Genomic DNA, 17,809 nt, shown 5'->3' with positions numbered 1-17,809 from the left:
GTGGTACAGTCTCCCCGTGTCCACTCTGTGTGGTACAGTCTCCCCGTGTCCTCTCTGTGTGGTACAGTCTTCATGTGTCCTCTCTGTGTGGTACAGTCCCTCCCCCCGTGTCCTCTCTGTGTGGTACAGTCCCTCCCTCCGTACAGTCTCCCCGTGTCCTCTCTGTGTGGTACAGTCTCCACGTGTCCACTCTGTGTGGTACAGTCTCCCCGTGTCCACTCTGTGTGGTACAGTCTCCCCGTGTCCTCTCTGTGTGGTACAGTCTCCCCGTGTCCTCTCTGTGTGGTACAGTCTCCCCGTGTCCACTCTGTGTGGTGAAGTCTCCCCGTGTCCACTCTGTGTGGTACAGTCTCCCCGTGTCCTCTCTGTGTGGTGCAGTCTCCCCGTGTCCACTCTGTGTGGTACAGTCTCCCCGTGTCCACTCTGTGTGGTACAGTCTCCCCGTGTCCACTCTGTGTGGTACAGTCTCCCCGTGTCCACTCTGTGTGGTACAGTCTCCCCGTGTCCACTCTGTGTGGTACAGTCTCCCCGTGTCCACTCTGTGTGGTACAGTCCCTCCCCCCGTGTCCTCTCTGTGTGGTACAGTCTCCCTGTGTCCTCTCTGTGTGGTGAAGTCTCCCCGTGTCCTCTCTGTGTGGTACAGTCTCCCCGTGTCCACTCTGTGTGGTACGGTCTCCCCGTGTCCACTCTGTGTGGTACGGTCTCCCCGTGTCCACTCTGTGTGGTACGGTCTCCCCGTGTCCTCTCTGTGTGGTACGGTCTCCCCGTGTCCTCCGTGTGGTACAGTCTCCCCGTGTCCACTCTGTGTGGTACGGTCTCCCCGTGTCCTCCGTGTGGTACAGTCTCCCCGTGTCCACTCTGTGTGGTACAGTCTCCCCGTGTCCACTCTGTGTGGTACGGTCTCCCCGTGTCCACTCTGTGTGGTACGGTCTCCCCGTGTCCTCTCTGTGTGGTACGGTCTCCCCGTGTCCTCCGTGTGGTACAGTCCCTCCCCCGTGTCCCCTCTGTGTGGTACGGTCTCCCCGTGTCCCCTCTGTGTGGTACGGTCTCCCCGTGTCCTCTCTGTGTGGTACAGTCCCTCCCCCCGTGTCCTCTTTGTGTGTATTAAACGTTTGTGTCTGCACCAGGTTGGCACAAAGCACTTGCCTCCTAAGTTACGGTGGCGTAGCATAAATGGGGCAGACGTAAGCGTGCCTAATTCAAATGAGTATGAGTAAATGGGTGGTGACCCGACGTAATGGACATTTTTTTTACGAACGGCACATGCGCCGTCCGTGTACATATCCCAGTGTGCATTGCTCCAAAGTACGCCGCAAGAACGTATTGGTTTCGACGTGAACGTAAATTACGTCCAGCCCCATTCACGGACGACTTACGCAAACGACGTAAAAATTTCAAATTTCCACACGGGAACGACGGCCATACTTAACATTGACTAGGCCAGCTATTTGTTTGACTAACTTTACGCCGGAAAAAGCCTTACGTAAACGACGTAAAAAAAATGCGCCGGGCGCACGTACGTTTCTGAATCGGCGTATCTAGGCATTTGCATATTCTACGCCGAACTCAACGGAAGCGCCACCTAGCGGCCAGCGGAAATATTGCACCCTAAGATACGACGGCGTAGGAGACTTACGCGGCTCGTATCTTAGCCTAATTTAAGCGTATCTGGTTTCCGGAATACGCTTAAATTTAGGACGGCGCAGATTCAGAGTTACGTTGGCGTATCGCTTTCTGAATCTAGCTAAATGATTTAAATGTCATTTGGATACAGTGTAACATGATGGAGTAGTTGTCATTCAAAGTGCGACAACGCTGAAAATTGGCCAGGGCAAGAAGGGGGGAAGGGAGGAGTAAAAGTTCCTGGTATTGAAGGGGTTAAACATGTATCGCAATGTAAATATTCTTATTTTTATTGCAGTTTGCTATGAAGTGTGCAGAGGGTCATCCATCATCCCTCTCTGTAATTCTGTGTTCCTATACGGTGTGGTGGCCCCACTTTGTGTTGCCGCTTTAAGCCCCTCTGTCCCCAGTGCTGCTTACAGTGGTTGCCGCTTTAAAGCCCCTCCTGTCCCAACCCAGTTGTTGCCGCTTTAAGCCCCACCACAGCTGTTGCCGCTTTAAGGCTCGCGCGCTCTCTATATAAAGCGGGCGCGCTGCCGCTTCTAGCATCCAAGATGGCGGACCTGCTGAGTTCTATCCTCAGCTCCATGGAGCGGCCGCCTCAGGTCGGGGACCAGGAGAGTCGGCGGAAGGCCCGAGGTGAGCCCGGTGACGTGGTTATGGGGTTGGAGGACCCCCTGGTATTCGGGTCACTGAGCCCCGCCAGGGTGGCGCTACGCCCGCAGTTTTATTTTTTATTTTATTTCTTTCGCCGAACCGGCGCCAGAGCCTCTCTCCATTGGCAGAGCCGCCTGCCCGTCATAGTATTCGAGGAGGTTTCTACCTTTCTCATAGGCTGGCTGGTCGCTAGGAGGGATCTACCCCGGTTGTTACTATAGGAAGATAGCCAAGGCCAATCCAGGAGAGACGTTTCTTCCTGTTCGTGGCTGATTGGCTAACTATCTGCCCGAAGCGTGGCGCACTTTGATTTTGATTGGTCGAAGCATGGCCGTGTCCTTCATTGGGAATTGGAGGAGGTGTTTTGTCAGAAAGCGAAACCTTGGCGACGTTGCGTCGCGGCCATCTTGCTACACCCCGGCACTAAGTCTGAAGTCGCCAAGCGGACATCTTTTTACACCCACCGAAATCTTGCATTTCGCACTTATTTTTCGCACTTAACTGAACGTATATAATGAAACGCAGGATTTAGAAGTCCGTGACACAGTTTTGATGATGAATTTTAAAAGCAGCGGTGTGGCAATGGAGGAGGGGTGGGAGTAACCAGGCCAATGTCTCCTCCCCTGAGAAAGCAAGCTGCTTCCTTATTGGTTCCTGGAACTGCCAGTCATATACAGTTAAAGGGCCAGTGAGGGAATTTTTTAATGGTGGTGTGTGGTCATGCAGACAGAGAGGACCACATGGAGGCAAAAAAAAGTCAGGAAGACAATTTTTTTTTTTTATTATTAAATCTTACTTGCATTCAAATGATCATTTTTTTTCAGCATCAAATTACATTTCTGGAGGTGTGCAGCGCCCTAAACTGCGTCCTGCGTGTCCTTCATGTGCGCCAGCAGCCACATGGTGGGGGAGGAGCCAACTTTTATTCATTTTAAAAAAATAAAAAATTAAATTAAACGTCTTAGGTACAAGTAGGCAGATTCAGAGCGAGTTACGCCGGCGTATCAGTAGTCGTTGTCACTCTGAATCTGCGCCGTCGTAAATTTAAGCGTATTCTGGAAGACAGATACGCTTAAATTAGGCCTAAGATACGAGCGGCGTAAGTCTCCTACGCCGCTCGTATCTTAAAGTGTCATTTTTAGGCTGGCCGCTAGGTGGCGCTTCCGTTGAGTTCGGCGTAGAATATGTAAATGACCTAGATACGCCGATTCACGAACGTACGCGCGCCCGTCGCAGTAAAGATACGCCGTTTCCGTAAGAGATACGCCGGCGTAAAGATAAAGCTTCCCCCTAGGTGGCGTAGTCAATATTAAGTATGGCCGTCGTTCCCGCGTTGAAATTTGAAAATTTTGCGTAAGCCGTCCGTGAATGGGGCTGGATGTCATTTTACGTTCACGTCGAAACCAATACGTCCTTGCGGCGTATTTTGGAGCAATGCACACTGGGATATGTCCACGGACGGCGCATGCGCCGTTCGTAAAAAAACGTCAATCACGAGTAATTAACATAAAACACGCCCCCCCCATCCTCATTTGCATTAGGCGCGCTTACGCCGGCCGCATTTACGCTACGCCGCCGTAAGTTAGGAGGCAAGTGCTTTGTGAATACAGTACTTGCCTCTCTGACTTACGGCGGCATAGCGTAAATGCGATACGCCGCCTCAAAGATACCTGAATCTAGGTATGAGTGCAGCAAATATATATATGCGCCTCGCGACCCATTGGTGCCAACAGGTCAAGGTCCCCTACTGATGATCAGGAGCCACTAGGATGGGTTCCTGATGGCCTCAGTACTACGAAACCAATCGTGGCACAGAAAGATCTAATGGCATTGGGCATCAGAGCCCATGTAGGTCACATTCTGATCAGGAGCCAATAGGATTGGTTTCATGGTCCTGAGGTCATCGGGAAACCTATCCTATTGGCTCCTGATCCTCAGAATGTGACCTACATGGGCTCTGATGCCTTAGGCCTTTAGGAGAGGGATTACAGATGACGTAGGTATCCCCGGAAACTTTGGGTGGGGGGCATGTTCATAAAGGGACAGGGTGAGGAGTGGACAGGAGAGGCAGCTGCCCTTGGGCACAGTGGAGCAAGGCGGCAGAGAATGGACACAGGGCAGTAAACCTATTGTACGGCATGCATTAACAGTGGCAGAGGGGGTGCGGTTCCACATCTTTTGCGTTGGGTGAACCTGGCTTGGTACTGGATACCTTATTCTTGCCTAGGTGAGCAATCAGAAAAGGTGTAATCTCCCCCCTCCCCCTTAGGGCCCTTTCACACTGGTGCGTTTTTCCCGCCTTTTCGCAGTAAAAATGGCGCTATTAAAACGCTCATAAAACGCTCCCCATGCCCCTCTCCCTTGAAATTAATTAAAAACCGCTGTAAAAACGGAGCGTTAAAATCGCGGTAAAACACAGCGTTTTTATTCATTTCAATGGAGAGGGGCATGGGGAGCGTTTTAATAGCGCTATTTTTACCGCAAAAACGCACAAGTGTGAAAGGGCCCTTAGGGTGACCACATTTTCAAACTGCTATTTAGGGACACACCCCCCTTTCTCTCACCTTCCCCAAGGTGGGAATTTGGCGGCGGGTTACTTGTCAGGTGAATGTGCCGCTTGCCACCCATAGCCTGCCACCAGATGCAGTGCTGCTGTCACTCCCTCTGCATGAGTCGCGGACGTGGGTCACTATCTGGAGATTGAAGATCCCACCAGTCCCTGCTGCTTGCCGCTGGGTGCCTGGAGGAGGCACCGAGGTGGGTGGGGACAGCAGCGCTGCGCTAGGCACAGTCCTTTGCTCCCGGCCTCACTGTCTGAGAGTAAATTGTCACTGGTTGCAAGATGCCGGGCAGCGCCGGCCCTAGCAACCAGTCCCGGAAATGTAGTTGTTAGTAGGGGGTGGCTGTGTCCTCTACTTCATTCCAGGTCCCTGTATTGTCCCGGAATGAAGGTACTCCCTGCAGGGGCAAGGCTGGCATCACCTCGCCTTCTATGGTAGGGTTTCTCAACCAGGGTTCTGTGGAGCTCTGGGGTTCCTCCAGAGGTTGGTAAAGGTTCCTTGAGCTGTGGCTGCTGAACCATCCATTTGATGCCTACAGAGTTCAAGGTTCAGCAGCATGACCCCAAATATCTTGTTACCCGGGGGCAACTCCCCTCTCCCAACAACGCCAAGGGCGAGGGGGGGCAACTCCCCTCTCCCAACGACGCCAAGGGCGAGAGGAGGGGGTCAACTTCCCTCTCCCAGGGGCGAGAGGAGGGGGTCAACTTCCCTCTCCCATCGACGCCCAGGGGCGAGAGGAGGGGGTCAACTTCCCTCTCCCATCGACGCCCAGGGGCGAGAGGAGGGGGTCAACTCCCCTCTCCCATCGACGCCAAGGGCGAGAGGAGGGGGTCAACTCCCCTCTCCCAAGGACGCCAAGGTCGGGGGGGAAAACTCCCCTCTCCCAATGATGCCAAGGGCAGGGGGGGCAACTCCCCTCTCCCAACGACGCCAAGGGAGGGTCTACCGGCTGGCTGAAGACCCGTTTTTTTGCCCCCGGCCTTGAATGTCTTTCTAAGGGGGACATTCTGAGCACCACTTTACGGGGGACATTCTTCATATTGACCACCAATGTAAGAGGCATTGTTCCTATGAGTACTTTAGTAAGGGTTCCTTGAGACATGAAAATTATTTTTGGGGTTCCTCTAGGGTTAAAAGGCTGAGAGCCTGCTCTAACGGTTGCTTGGGGGTGGGGGTTCTTGAGCTATGAGCAGTGTCTACCTCCTTGGGTAAGTTCTCACTGGTATTTTTTTTATCTGTAAGGGGGTAATTCTTCCCAATGACCACAAGTGTAAGGATCGTTCTTCCCACTGACCATCAAACGAATGTATCATGAGTTGTAGATATAGTCATTTTTAGCAAGGGGTTCCCTGAGACCGGAAAGTTACTTCAAGAGTTCCTAAAAGGTTGAGAAAGGCAACGCCTTACTCGCTACTCTGGGGACCTCTAGTGGCTACCTAGGCAACCACATGCCTACTCTCAGATCCTGACCTTGATTATGGTGGCACCTAGTGGCCAATTTGGGAATCTACATTGGGCACTCTTGTACACTTTCCCTACTGTGTGTGTGTGTGTGTGTGTGTGTTTAAAGGGCCAGTGTGTTGCCCTTTAGAATAGGGGGGAGGGAGACAAACTATGGTCAGTAGGAAATAGAAAATGTTCTAGCATCAGTGGGAGTAAAAAAAAAAAAAAGTGAGAGTTGCGCCCCCCTCCCCTCGCCCTTGGCGTCGTTGGGAGAGGGGAGTTGACCCGCCCTTGGCGTCGTTGGGAGAGGGGAGTTGACCCCCCCCCCTGCCGTTGGGAGAGGGGATTCCCCCCCCCCGCCCTTTGTGTCTTTGGAAGAGGGCAGATGCCCCCTTGGCGTCGTTGGGAGAGGGGAGTTGACCCGCCCTTGGCGTCGTTGGGAGAGGGGAGTTGACCCCCCCCCCCTGCCTTTGGGAGAGGGGATTCCCCCCCCCCCCCCGCCCTTTGTGTCTTTGGAAGAGGGCAGATGCCCCCTTGGCGTCGTTGGGAGAGGGGAGTTGACCCCCCGCCCTTGGCGTCGTTGGGAGAGGGGAGTTGACCCCCCCCCCCCCGCCCTTTGCATCGATGGGAGCCACGCCCTTGGCGTCGTTGGGAGAGGGGAGTTGACCCCCCCTGCCGTTGGGAGAGGGGATTCCCCCCCCGCCCTTGGTGTCTTTGGAAGAGGGCAGATGCCAGCGACGCACTTGGCGTCGTTGGGAGAGGGGAGTTGACCCCCCACGCCCTTGGCGTCGTTGGGAGAGGGGAGTTGATCCCCGCCCTTGGGAGAGGGGAGTTGCCCCCGGCCTTGAATAGTAGGGGGTATTATGCCCCACAGGCAGTGTCAGTAGGTGAAAAAGGGCCAGATAAAAGCAAGCAAAGGGCTGCATCCAACCCACGGGCCACAGTTTGGAGACCCATGCCCTAGAGAGTCACCAACATGGCACCTCAATGCTTGGGCAGAGCCTGCGACTTGCCAGCTTGCCCCTTCATTTAGAACTGTGATGATAAAATAAAAAACGTTTTCATAATTGGCAACATTTTTCCCCACCGCCAAAACATTTGGTCGGTCAGTTTTGCTGTAAGTCCCTGTTTCATATTTTCATGTTTTAGTTTATTTCAGTTTCCGACCTTGGTGTTCACCAGCACCCCCCTCCTTGTATGGCCCATAGTCCAATCTCACCGATCAGAGAAGCCTGTATCGGGGAGTTTGGCCTCTTCACCCCCAGTCATAAATGATTGTGACCTTTTCTGGCGTTTGTATCCTCTACGGAAATCTCAGCAGTGTCGGTAGGAAAAATGTCACAACTGTGTGCAGGGAAGTGTAACGGAAATTTCCTTTACGTCTGGAGCCGAGCTGGATTTATTTTCCTTGCTCTGTTACTATTCTTGTTAGATGACCTTGGGTGTCCTGAAAGGTGCCTATACATTTATTTTTATTTTATTTATGATTTAATTTAATTTTTTTATTATAATATTACAACTCCAGTTTGGCCTGTATTATGATTTTATTTTTAAATGGGAAACCAAACTTCTTGTATACTGGATATTGTCGTCTTGCAATTTACCACCATGTTTGTCTACAGAGCAAGCTGCCCGCCTCAAGAAGATGCAAGAACATGAGAAGAGGCAGAAGTTGGAGTTCAGGAAACGGGTGAGTGACCTCCAACCTCCTCCTGCTGGGTGTCGCGTATAGAAGGAGATGGGAGTCTCTTCTCCTGCAGGGTGACACATATAGAAGGAGATACGAGTCTGTCCTCCTGCAGGGTGATGCATATAGAATGAGATATGAGTCTGCCCTCCTGGTGACAGATATAGAAGGGGATATAGGTCTGTTCTCCTCCTGCTGGGTGTCACATATAGGAGTCTGTTCTCCTCCTGCAGGGTGTCACATATAGAAAATATGAGTCTGTCCTCCTGCAGGGTGGTGCATATAGAATGAGATATGAGTCTGTCCTCCTGGTACAGATATAGAAGGGGATATGTGTCTGTTCTCCTCCTGCAGGGTGTCACGTATAGAAGGAGATAGGAGTCTCTCTTCTCCTGCAGGGTGATACATATATAGAATGAGATATGAGTCTGTCCTCCTGGTGACAGATATAGGAGGGGATATGGGTCTGTTCTCCTGTAGGGTGTCACATATAGAAGGAGATGGGAGTCTCTTCTCCTCGTGCAGGGTGTCGCGTATAGAAGGAGATGGGAGTCTCTTCTCCTGCAGGGTGACACATATAGGAGGGGATATGGGTCTGTTCTCCTTCTGCAGGGTTACACATATAGGAGATATGAGTCTGTCCTCCTGCAGGGTGATGCATATAGAAGGAGATATGAGTGTCCTCCTGGTGACAGATCTAGAAGGGGATATGGGTCTGTTCTCCTCCTGCTGGGTGTCACATATAGGAGATAGGAGTCTGTTCTCCTCCTGCAGGGTGTCACGTATAGAAGGAGATGGAAGTCTGTTCTCCTCCTGCGGGGTGACACATATAGAAGGGGATATGGGTCGGTTCTCCTCCTGCAGGGTGTCACATATAGAAAATTTTAGTCTGTCCTCCTGCAGGGTGATGCATATATAGGAGATATGAGTCTGTCCTCCTGCAGGGTGATGCATATACGTAGAAGGAGATAGGAGTCTGTCCTCCTGCAGGGTGATGCATATATAGGAGATATGAGTCTGTCCTCCTGCAGGGTGATGCATATACGTAGAAGGAGATAGGAGTCTGTCCTCCTGCAGGGTGATGCATATATAGGAGATAGGAGTCTGTCCTCCTGCAGGGTGATGCATATAGAATGAGATACGAGTCTGTCCTCCTGGTGACACAGGCATTTTATTTCTCTTGTAGATGGAGAAGGTGGTGTCGGAGTTCATACAGGACAGCACACAGACCAAGAAGAAGCTTCAGCCAATGGGGAAGATTGAGCGCAGCATACTGTTAGTATAGCCTTCCCACCCCATTTTGCTCCCTTTTTTATTTTATTTTTATGCCCCCGCTCCCTTTTCCCCCCTCTCATGAGTCTTGTTCTCCCTGTACAGACATGACGTGGTGGAGGTGGCCGGTCTGACTTCATTTTCCTTTGGAGAGGATGAGGAGAGCAGATACGTGATGATCTTTAAGAAGGTGAGTGTTTTTTGGTTTTGCTTCTTCTGGCAATGACTGGGTGTTCTCTCCGATTTTTATCTCATGAAGATTTCCACTTTCTAGGAGTTTGCTCCGTGTGATGAGGAGCTGGAAGCGTATCGGAAGGGGGAGGAGTGGGACCCGGTAAAGGCGGAGGAGAAGAAGAAATTGAAGGTATGAGTGGTGTCTACCTGCTGGGAGGAAGTCCCGAGGCTATTTATTTTTTGGGAGGGGGGGGGTTAATTTACTAAAACTGGAGCGTGCAAAATCTGTCACGGCTCCGCATAGAAACCAATCGGCTTCCAGGATTTAGTGTCAAAGTTTAAGTGAACAAGCTGAAGTTGGAAGCCGATTGGCTGTCATGCACAGTTGCATCAGATTTTTGCACCCTCCAGTTGGGTTATCTTATTTGTAATTTTTGGGTGACGGGTTCTCTTTAATGAGACATGCAGGGTCACCAAGAACTAGTCTACCCATAGTAAGATTTTTTTTATTTATTCCCCCCCCCCCTCGCCCCTCTTACCTTTCTGGTGACAACCCAAACATTCGGTGATGATGGTTAATGGAACAAATCGAGATAGTGAATCTCCCTTATGGGGGGTGGGTGCAGGCACAGACGGCAACAAAAACCAGATAGGGATTTTAATCCCTGTCCACTCTATCCAAAAAAAATATAGGGTGCCGGCTGCGCTCTCTGGGTTTTATTGGGGGTGCCTGCTGCGCTCTCTGGGTTTTATTGGGGGTGCCTGCTGTGCTCTCTGGGTTTTATTGGGGGTGCCTGCTGCGCTCTCTGGGTTTTATTGCGGGTGCCTGCTGCGCTCTCTGGGTTTTATTGGGGGTGCCTGCTGCTCTCTCTGGGTTTTATTGGGGGTGCCTGCTGGGCTCTCTGGGTTTTATTGGGGGTGCCTGCTGGGTTTTATTGGGGGTGCCTGCTGCGCTCTCTGGGGTTTTATTGGGGGTTCCGGCTGCGCTCTCTGGGGTTTTATTGGGGGGGGTGCTGGCGGCGCTCTCTGGGTTTTATTGGGGGGTGCTGGCTGCGCTCTCGGGGGTTTTATTGGGGGTGCTGGCTGCGCTCTCGGGGGTTTTATTGGGGGTGCTGGCTGCGCTCTCGGGGGTTTTATTGGGGGTGCTGGCTGCGCTCTCTGGGGGTTTTATTGGGGGGGTGCTGGCTGCGCTCTCTGGGGGTTTTATTGGGGGGGTGCTGGCTGCGCTCTCTGGTGGTTTTATTGGGGGCTGCTGGCTGCGCTCTCTGGGGGTTTTATTGGGGGGTGCTGGCTGCGCTCTCTGGGGGTTTTATTGGGGGGTGCTGGCTGCGCTCGCTGGGGTTTTATTGGGGCGTGCTGGGGGCGCTCTCTGGGGTTTTATTGGGGGGTGCTGGCTGCGCTCGCTGGGGTTTTATTGGGGGTGCTGGCTGCGCTCTCTGGGTTTTATAATACTTGCTCCTCCTTCACATGTAACTGATGGTCCCTGGTGGGTGCTGATCTTCTCCTGGCAGGAACGGGCCCAGAAGGAGGCAGAAGCTGATGCCCTGAGAGGTCCATCCTGCGTCAACCCCAACACTGACTACAAGGACAAATACAGCCACCTGATCGGGAAGATAGCGGCCAAGGATGCTGCCCACACCCTGGAAGCCAACAAGGCCTACGGCTGCGGTAAGGACTGGGAGAAATATGTGACAACAAGCATGTCTTTTCCAAAATAATGGACTTCTGCATTTTATTTTGGGTGCACTTCAGCCAAATTTCAGAGAATGAATCGAGGTGAGCTGTGCTGAGCAAAGCATGGGGCTGCCATTAATAACCCCTGTTTCTGCAAAATGCTAGTTCCCTGGCTATCATACTAGTCATTGGTCTTTAAGGCCTCATTCACACGACGGGCCGTGACGGACCTGAACGGCCGCTCCATGCATTTCTATGGAGCGTCGGATGTCAGCGGAGACATGTCCGCTGACATCCGATCCGCTAAATAGACGTATGGGGGCCACGTCCCCATCCGTCCATGCGGATCGGGTAAGATCTGATGAAAACGGACATGCTGTCCGTTTTCATCAGATGGCTTCATAGGACACAGCGGTGCCCGACAAGCCCCTCCCCGCTCAGTGAGCAGAGAGGAGCTTGTCATCCGTCGGCTCAGCGGAGATCTGCGGACTGATCTCCCGCGGAGCTGGCGGAAGCCGTAGGAACGGAGTCCGCCTGTGTGAATGGAGCCTAATCCTCTGAGCCGGTGGCTCTGCTTTCCTGGATGTGTAACTTTAGGGTCAGAGTATTAAAGCTGGAGGGCCATTTTAATACAGGGGTGGGGACAATAAAGATTGGAGAGGACCGTGTCATACAGGTGTGAGGACCCAATTGATCAGGGATGACCGTGTCATACGGGTGGGGGGTGTGACCATTGTTGATCAGGGAGGGCCATGGTATACAAGGGTGAGGATGGTATTGATCCAAGAAGGCTTGTCATACAGTTGGGTAGACCAGTATTGATCAGAGCGGTCCTTGTCGTCATACAGATGTGAGAAGAGCATTGATCAGGGACAGGCATGGTATTGATCAGATAGGTCCTTGACATACAGTTGGGTAGACCAGTATTGATCAGAGCGGTCCTTGTCGTCATACAGATGTGAGAAGAGCATTGATCAGGGACAGGCCTGTCATACAAGGGTGAAGATGTTGATCAGAGAGGTCCTTGTCATACTGTTGGGGTGACCAGTATTGATCAGAGAAGGCCATGTCATACTGTTGGGCTGACCAGTATTGATCAGAGGGCCATTTCATATAGATGTGAGAAGAGCATTGATTAGGGACAGGCATGGCATACAGGGGTGAGGATGGCATTGATCAGAGAGGTCCTTGTTATACAGTTGGTGACCAGTATTGATCAGAGAGGTCCTTGTCATACAGTTGGTGACCAGTATTGAACAGGGGGCCATGTCAGACAGTTGTGATCAGTATTGATCAGAGAAGGCCATGTCGTACTGTTGGGGTGACCAGTATTGATCAGAGGGCCATTTCATATAGATGTAAGAAAGACAATTGATCAGGGACAGGCATGGCATACAGGGGTGAGGATGGTATTGATCAGAGAGGTCCTTGTCATACAGTTGGTGACCAGTATTGATCAGAGAGGGCCTTGTCATACAGTTGGGGTGACCTTTATTGATCAGAGAGGGCCATGTCACACAGTTGTGATCAGAGGGCAGTGTCATACAGTTGGTGACCAGTATTGATCAGAGAGGGTCATGTTATCCAGGCATTAAGCCAGTGTGTTCATACAGGAGTGAGAAGAGTATTGGCGACCCATAGCATACAGATGGGAGGACAGTATTGATCAGGAAGCTCCATGTCATACAGGTGTGATGACCAGTTAATGATCAGGGAGGGTATTGCATACAGTACAAGTGAGGACAGTATTGTGGAGGACCATGGTATGCAGTTGTGAGAAGGGTATTGATCAGAGAGGGCCATGTCATGTATGCAAGGACAGTATTGATCGGGGAGGGCATAGAGGTGTGAGGACAGTGCTGATCAGGGAGGGCCATGTCATATACTGTATGTGCGAGGGCAGTATTAATCAAGGATGGCCATGAAACTTGTGCATATCTGTAATAAACAGAGCGTCCTCACCACATCATTGGTTCCTTAACTGCAATTCTGTCTCCTCCCTCAGTTCCCGTCGCGAACAAGCGAGACACGCGCTCCATCGAGGAAGCTATGAACGAAATACGGGCTAAGAAGCGCTTGAAACACGAAGATGGAGAGTCTGCATCCGGCACCTCCTAAACCAGCTCTGAGGATTACCGAGAACGTTGTTTTTTTTTTACCAGCTAGTGGTTTTAATACTCGTGGATTATTTTTATTTTTGTTCCTTCTCAGTACATCCGTTTAAAAAAAAAAAAAAAAAAAAAAAAAGTGTCCTAAGACATTTGGAAGCCTCATAAGGGGGAGAGTTCTGTACAGAACGGTCCTCGCCGCCATCCCTCGCATGCACGCGATGTATTCAACAGTCACAAAAACCCCTCCTGACATACGAAAACACTTTTAAGAATTTATTTTATCTGCTTTTTTTTTTTGTTTTTAAATATATATTTTAAGCTGCTTCAAAGGGGGGTTTATATGGCTTGATGGGTTTTTAATATGGCGAAGGAAGGACGATGCTGGATAGCGCCTTTTGGGAGGCGCTGTGCTTGTTTTTATTGGTCGGCACCTGTGGTGTTCATCCAGTTACATAGGTAACGGGTCAGTTTTTAAAGTATCAGAATGCACTATGTCAGGTTAGAAATATTCTTTTTAACTTTTTTTGTTTTTTTTGTTTGTCTGGATGTCTTCCTTTTTTTTTTTTATGTTGCTGGACTTTTATGAATGTTTTTATTGGTTCCTAGAGGTGTGTGTGAGCGCTGCTAATGGGACATTGCGTAGGTAGCAACACCCCACCACATCCTACTTTTGGGGTTACTACATCCTGTTGCGACCATATTTTTAATTTTCTTTTGGTCAGCTCTGACCTGTTCATGTTTTGAAGCTACCTCTTCATTAAAGTGATCAAAACTTTCGTTTTAAATTGTGTTTGTGCTGTTTTTTGCCGTGTGTGTGTGTGTGTGTGTGTGTGTGTGTGTGTGTGTGTGTGTGTTTTTCAAACTGCAAAAGGCCATAGGTGACAATTGAGATGGTGTCACTCATGTGATAGAAGACACAAACGCCTGCTTTCCTTATCACCAGGTTCAGATGGAGGTCTTTAAGGACCATAGAATGCCATCAATGGTGGCCACTCCTGGAGAGTCAACAGATCCTAATGCAGAGTAGGGAGTACCATTTTTCATGTCTGCCGGGGGCCTGTGCTGATGGATGGAGGAGGAGCGCCATTGTGTGTTCTTTTAACCACTAAAGCCCCAGACTATTGTGCAGCTAAAGGACCAGGCCCCTTTTTATGATTCGGCACTGCGTCACTTTAACTGACAATTGTCAGTTAAAAAAAACTTTAATTTTGGTTGGGAGCCACGTCAAACGACCGCGCAATTGCGCGGTCGTTGACGTGGCTCCCAAACAAAATTTTAGTTTTTTTTTTTTTCACAAATAGAGCTTTCTTTTGGTGGTATTTGATCACCTCTGTTTTTTTTTTTTTTTTTTTTTTTTTTTTTGCGCTATAAACAAAAATAGAGCATATATTTAATTTTTTTTTTCTAGAATATCCCCCAAAAAAAACCAAAAAACTTTTATTTATTTTTCCCTCAGTTTAGTCCGATACGTATTCTTCTACATATTTTTGGTAAAGAAAATCGCAATAAGCGTTTATTGATTGGTTTGGGTGAAAGTTATAGCGTCTACAAAATAGGGGATAGTTTTTGTAGTATTTTTATAAAAAAAAAAAAAAAAATTCTTGCTAGTAATGGCAGCGGGGTTCTTTTTTGTGACTGCGACATTATGGACAGACACATTTTGGGACCATTGTCATTTTTACAGAGATCAGTGCTAAAAAAAATGCATGGATTACTGTGAAAATGGCAGTGAAGGGGTTAACCTGTAGGGGGCGCTAAAGGGGTTAAGTGTTCCCTAATGTGTGTTTCTTACTGTAGGGGGGGGGGGCGTGGCACGTCACTGATCGTCGTTTCCTATGACCGGGAACAGATGGTCAGTGACAGGCTCACTATGAAACACGGGGAGAGGTTTGTTTACACACACCTCTCCCCCGTTCTTCAGCTCTGTGAACGATCGCGGGACACTCGACAGGGATCAAGTCCTACGGGCACACTCACGGAGCGCGCTCGCGACCCACGGCTGGGCTTCATCAAGGGGACGTACCTATACGTCCATGTGCCCAGCCGTGCCATTCTGCCGACGTATTTAGACGTGCGGCGGTCCTTAAGCGGTTAATGTATGGTGGACAACAAAAAATGGCCAACATTTTAAGGAAATAATTAGGGTTGCCCCAATACCACTTTTTTAAGACCGAGTACAAGTACTGATCCCTCCACCAAGTACTTACCGATAAATTATTTATTTTAACCACTAGCCGACCAGCCTCGGCAGTTTCACGGTGGCAGGGCTGCATGAAATCACGTAATTTTGCATTTCAGCCACTAGGGGCACGCGTATGGAAAATTTGTAGAAGAATATGTATCGGCCTAAACTGAGGGGGAAAAGTTTTTATATATTTTTTGGGGATATTTATTACAGCAAAAAGTAAAAAAAATAGTATTTTTAAGGAAATAATTAGGGTTGTCCCAATAGCACTTTTTTAAGACCGAGTACAAGTACTGATGCCCCCCCCCAGTACTTGCAGATAACGATAAATTATTTATTTTAACCACTAGCCGCTGCAGTTTCACGGTGGCAGGGCTGCACGAAATCATGTAATTTTGCATTTCAGCCACTAGGGGCGCGCGTACGGAAAATATGTAGAGGAATATGTATCGGCCGAAACTGGAGAGAGCCTGACCTGTGGCCAGGGGAGGGGAGAGCCTGACCTGTGGCCAGGGTAGAGGGTGACCTGTGGCCAGTGGATGGGAGGGTGACCTGTGGCCAGGGGACGGGAGGGAGAGGGTGGCCAGGGTAGAGGGTGACCTGTGGCCAGGGGACGGGAGGGAAAGGAGAGGGTGACCTGTGGCCAGGGGATGGGAGGGAGAGGGTGACCTGTGGCCAGGGGACGAGAGGGTGACCTGTGGCCAGGGGATGGGAGGGAGAGGAGAGGGTGACCTGTGGCCAGGGGAGAGGGTGGCCAGGGGAGCGGAGAGGGTGGCCAGAGGACAGGAGGGAGAGGGTGACCTGTGGCCAGGGGATTGGAGGGGGAGGGTGACCTGTGACCAGGGTTCGGGAGGGTGACGGGTGACCTGAGGGGAGGGGAGAGGGTGGCCGGGGGACGGGAGGGAGAGGGTGGCCGGGGGACGGGAGGGAGAGGGTGACCGGGGGACGGGAGGGAGAGGGTGGCCGGGGGACGGGAGGGAGAGGGTGGCCAGGGGATGGGAGGGAGAGGGTGACTTATAGACTGGTACGAGAAAGTGAGCTTCAGATGGGGAAGGAAGGTGAGAGAGGGTGACCTCCCTGACTGGAGGGGGTGGGAGTTGAGCTGTGAATGGGGATGCAGATATATTTTTTTTCCCGCACACTCCTTAACTCTGTGTGTTACACTTTCCTGAACTTCGAATTGTGTGTGAAACACAGTTTTGAGCCTTGACCACATCATTATTTTACTTCTCTTCCCCAAGGAATGGTGAGATTGGGGGTAGTAGGGGTGGGATTGTGGGTGGGCCTGAAGGCGGTGAGTTGGGGCCATGATCCTGCTGTCTCCAATAATTTGAGGGACATATTCTCTCCTGGGGACCACTATACCACTCACAGCAATGATTTGAGGAGATATTCACCTCTGGGGGCCAATTATTCCACTGACTTCAATAGTTTAATTTTCTATTCCTTCTGGGGGGGACACTATTCTACTGATCTCTCCTGGGGACCACTATACCACTCGCAGTAATGATTTGAGGGGCTATGCTACCCTGGGGACCACTGTTGTTGCTGAAACCACTGATTTGAGGGGCTGTTCACCTCTGGGGGCCACTTATTTTACTGACAACAATAATTTAAGTTTCTATTGTGTCTGGGGGGGTAGGAGATGCTATTCTACTGATACTAATAATTTGAGGGGCTATTCTCCCCTGGAATCCAGTATCCCTGTGACTCCAATGATATGAGAAGATATTCATCCATGATATCACTATCCAACTGACACCAGTGATTTGAGGATCTATTCTCCCTTTGAAGCCACAATCCCACTGCCAGCAATGATATTGGGGATATTCTTCCCAAGGGCAACAATCCCACTGACACCAATGCCAATGACCTCATTAATTTGGATACCTATTCTTCCCTGGGGACCTGATCCCGCTGTCTCCAATACTTTGAGGGACATATTCTCTCCTGGGGCCCACTATACCATGGCAACGATTTGAGGTGCTATTCTACCCTGGGGACCACTGACTTCAATAGTTCTATTCTGTCTGGGTGGGACACTATTCTACCCTGGGGACCACTGACTTCAATAGTTCTATTCTGTCTGGGTGGGACACTATTCTACTGCTCCCAATAATTTGAGGGACCTATTCTCTTCTTGGGCCTATTCTCTTCTTGGGACCACTATACAACTGACGGCAATGATTTGAGGGGCTAGCCTACCCTGGGGCCCACTGTTGCTGACACCACTGATTTGAGGGGCTATTCTCCTCCTGGGGGGCCACTGATACTAATGATTTGAGAGGCAAGTCTCTCCTAGAGGATCTTATTCCACTGACTCCAATCATTTGAGGGACTATTCTGTCCTGGGGGGGAGACAGTTTCACTTACACCAATAATTTGAGTGGCCAGTCTCCCTTAGGGCCACTATTCTGCTGAC

General features: G+C 50.4%; 1 protein-coding gene across 1 annotated transcript; it reads left to right on the top strand.

Annotated features, from left to right (window-relative positions):
- Positions 1-2,153: 2,153 nt before the first annotated feature.
- Positions 2,154-13,248, top strand: SPAG7 (sperm associated antigen 7). Its single transcript, XM_040346975.1, has 7 exons — positions 2,154-2,262; positions 7,907-7,974; positions 9,158-9,246; positions 9,349-9,433; positions 9,518-9,607; positions 10,929-11,085; positions 13,097-13,248. Exons 1-7 carry the CDS (start codon positions 2,178-2,180, stop codon positions 13,207-13,209), a joined length of 687 nt encoding a protein of 228 aa, XP_040202909.1. The 5' UTR covers positions 2,154-2,177; the 3' UTR covers positions 13,210-13,248.
- The last annotated feature ends 4,561 nt before the right edge of the window (positions 13,249-17,809 follow it).

Source organism: Rana temporaria, chromosome 3, assembly GCF_905171775.1.
Source record: "Rana temporaria chromosome 3, aRanTem1.1, whole genome shotgun sequence".
Lineage (NCBI taxonomy): Eukaryota > Metazoa > Chordata > Amphibia > Anura > Ranidae > Rana > Rana temporaria.
The sequence above is the reverse complement of the archived record's forward strand: the minus strand, read 5'-3'. Positions and strand labels throughout refer to the sequence as shown.

What these genes read in the sequence shown, in the direction of transcription:
- SPAG7 (XM_040346975.1), top strand. Translation starts at nt 2,178, where the DNA reads ATGGCGGACCTGCTGAGTTCTATCCTCAGCTCCATGGAGCGGCCGCCT. An exon ending in AGTTGGAGTTCAGGAAACGG is followed by an intron (nt 7,975 to 9,157) that starts GTGAGTGACCTC and finishes TTTCTCTTGTAG; the next exon opens with ATGGAGAAGGTGGTGTCGGA. An exon ending in AGGAGAAGAAGAAATTGAAG is followed by an intron (nt 9,608 to 10,928) that starts GTATGAGTGGTG and finishes TTCTCCTGGCAG; the next exon opens with GAACGGGCCCAGAAGGAGGC.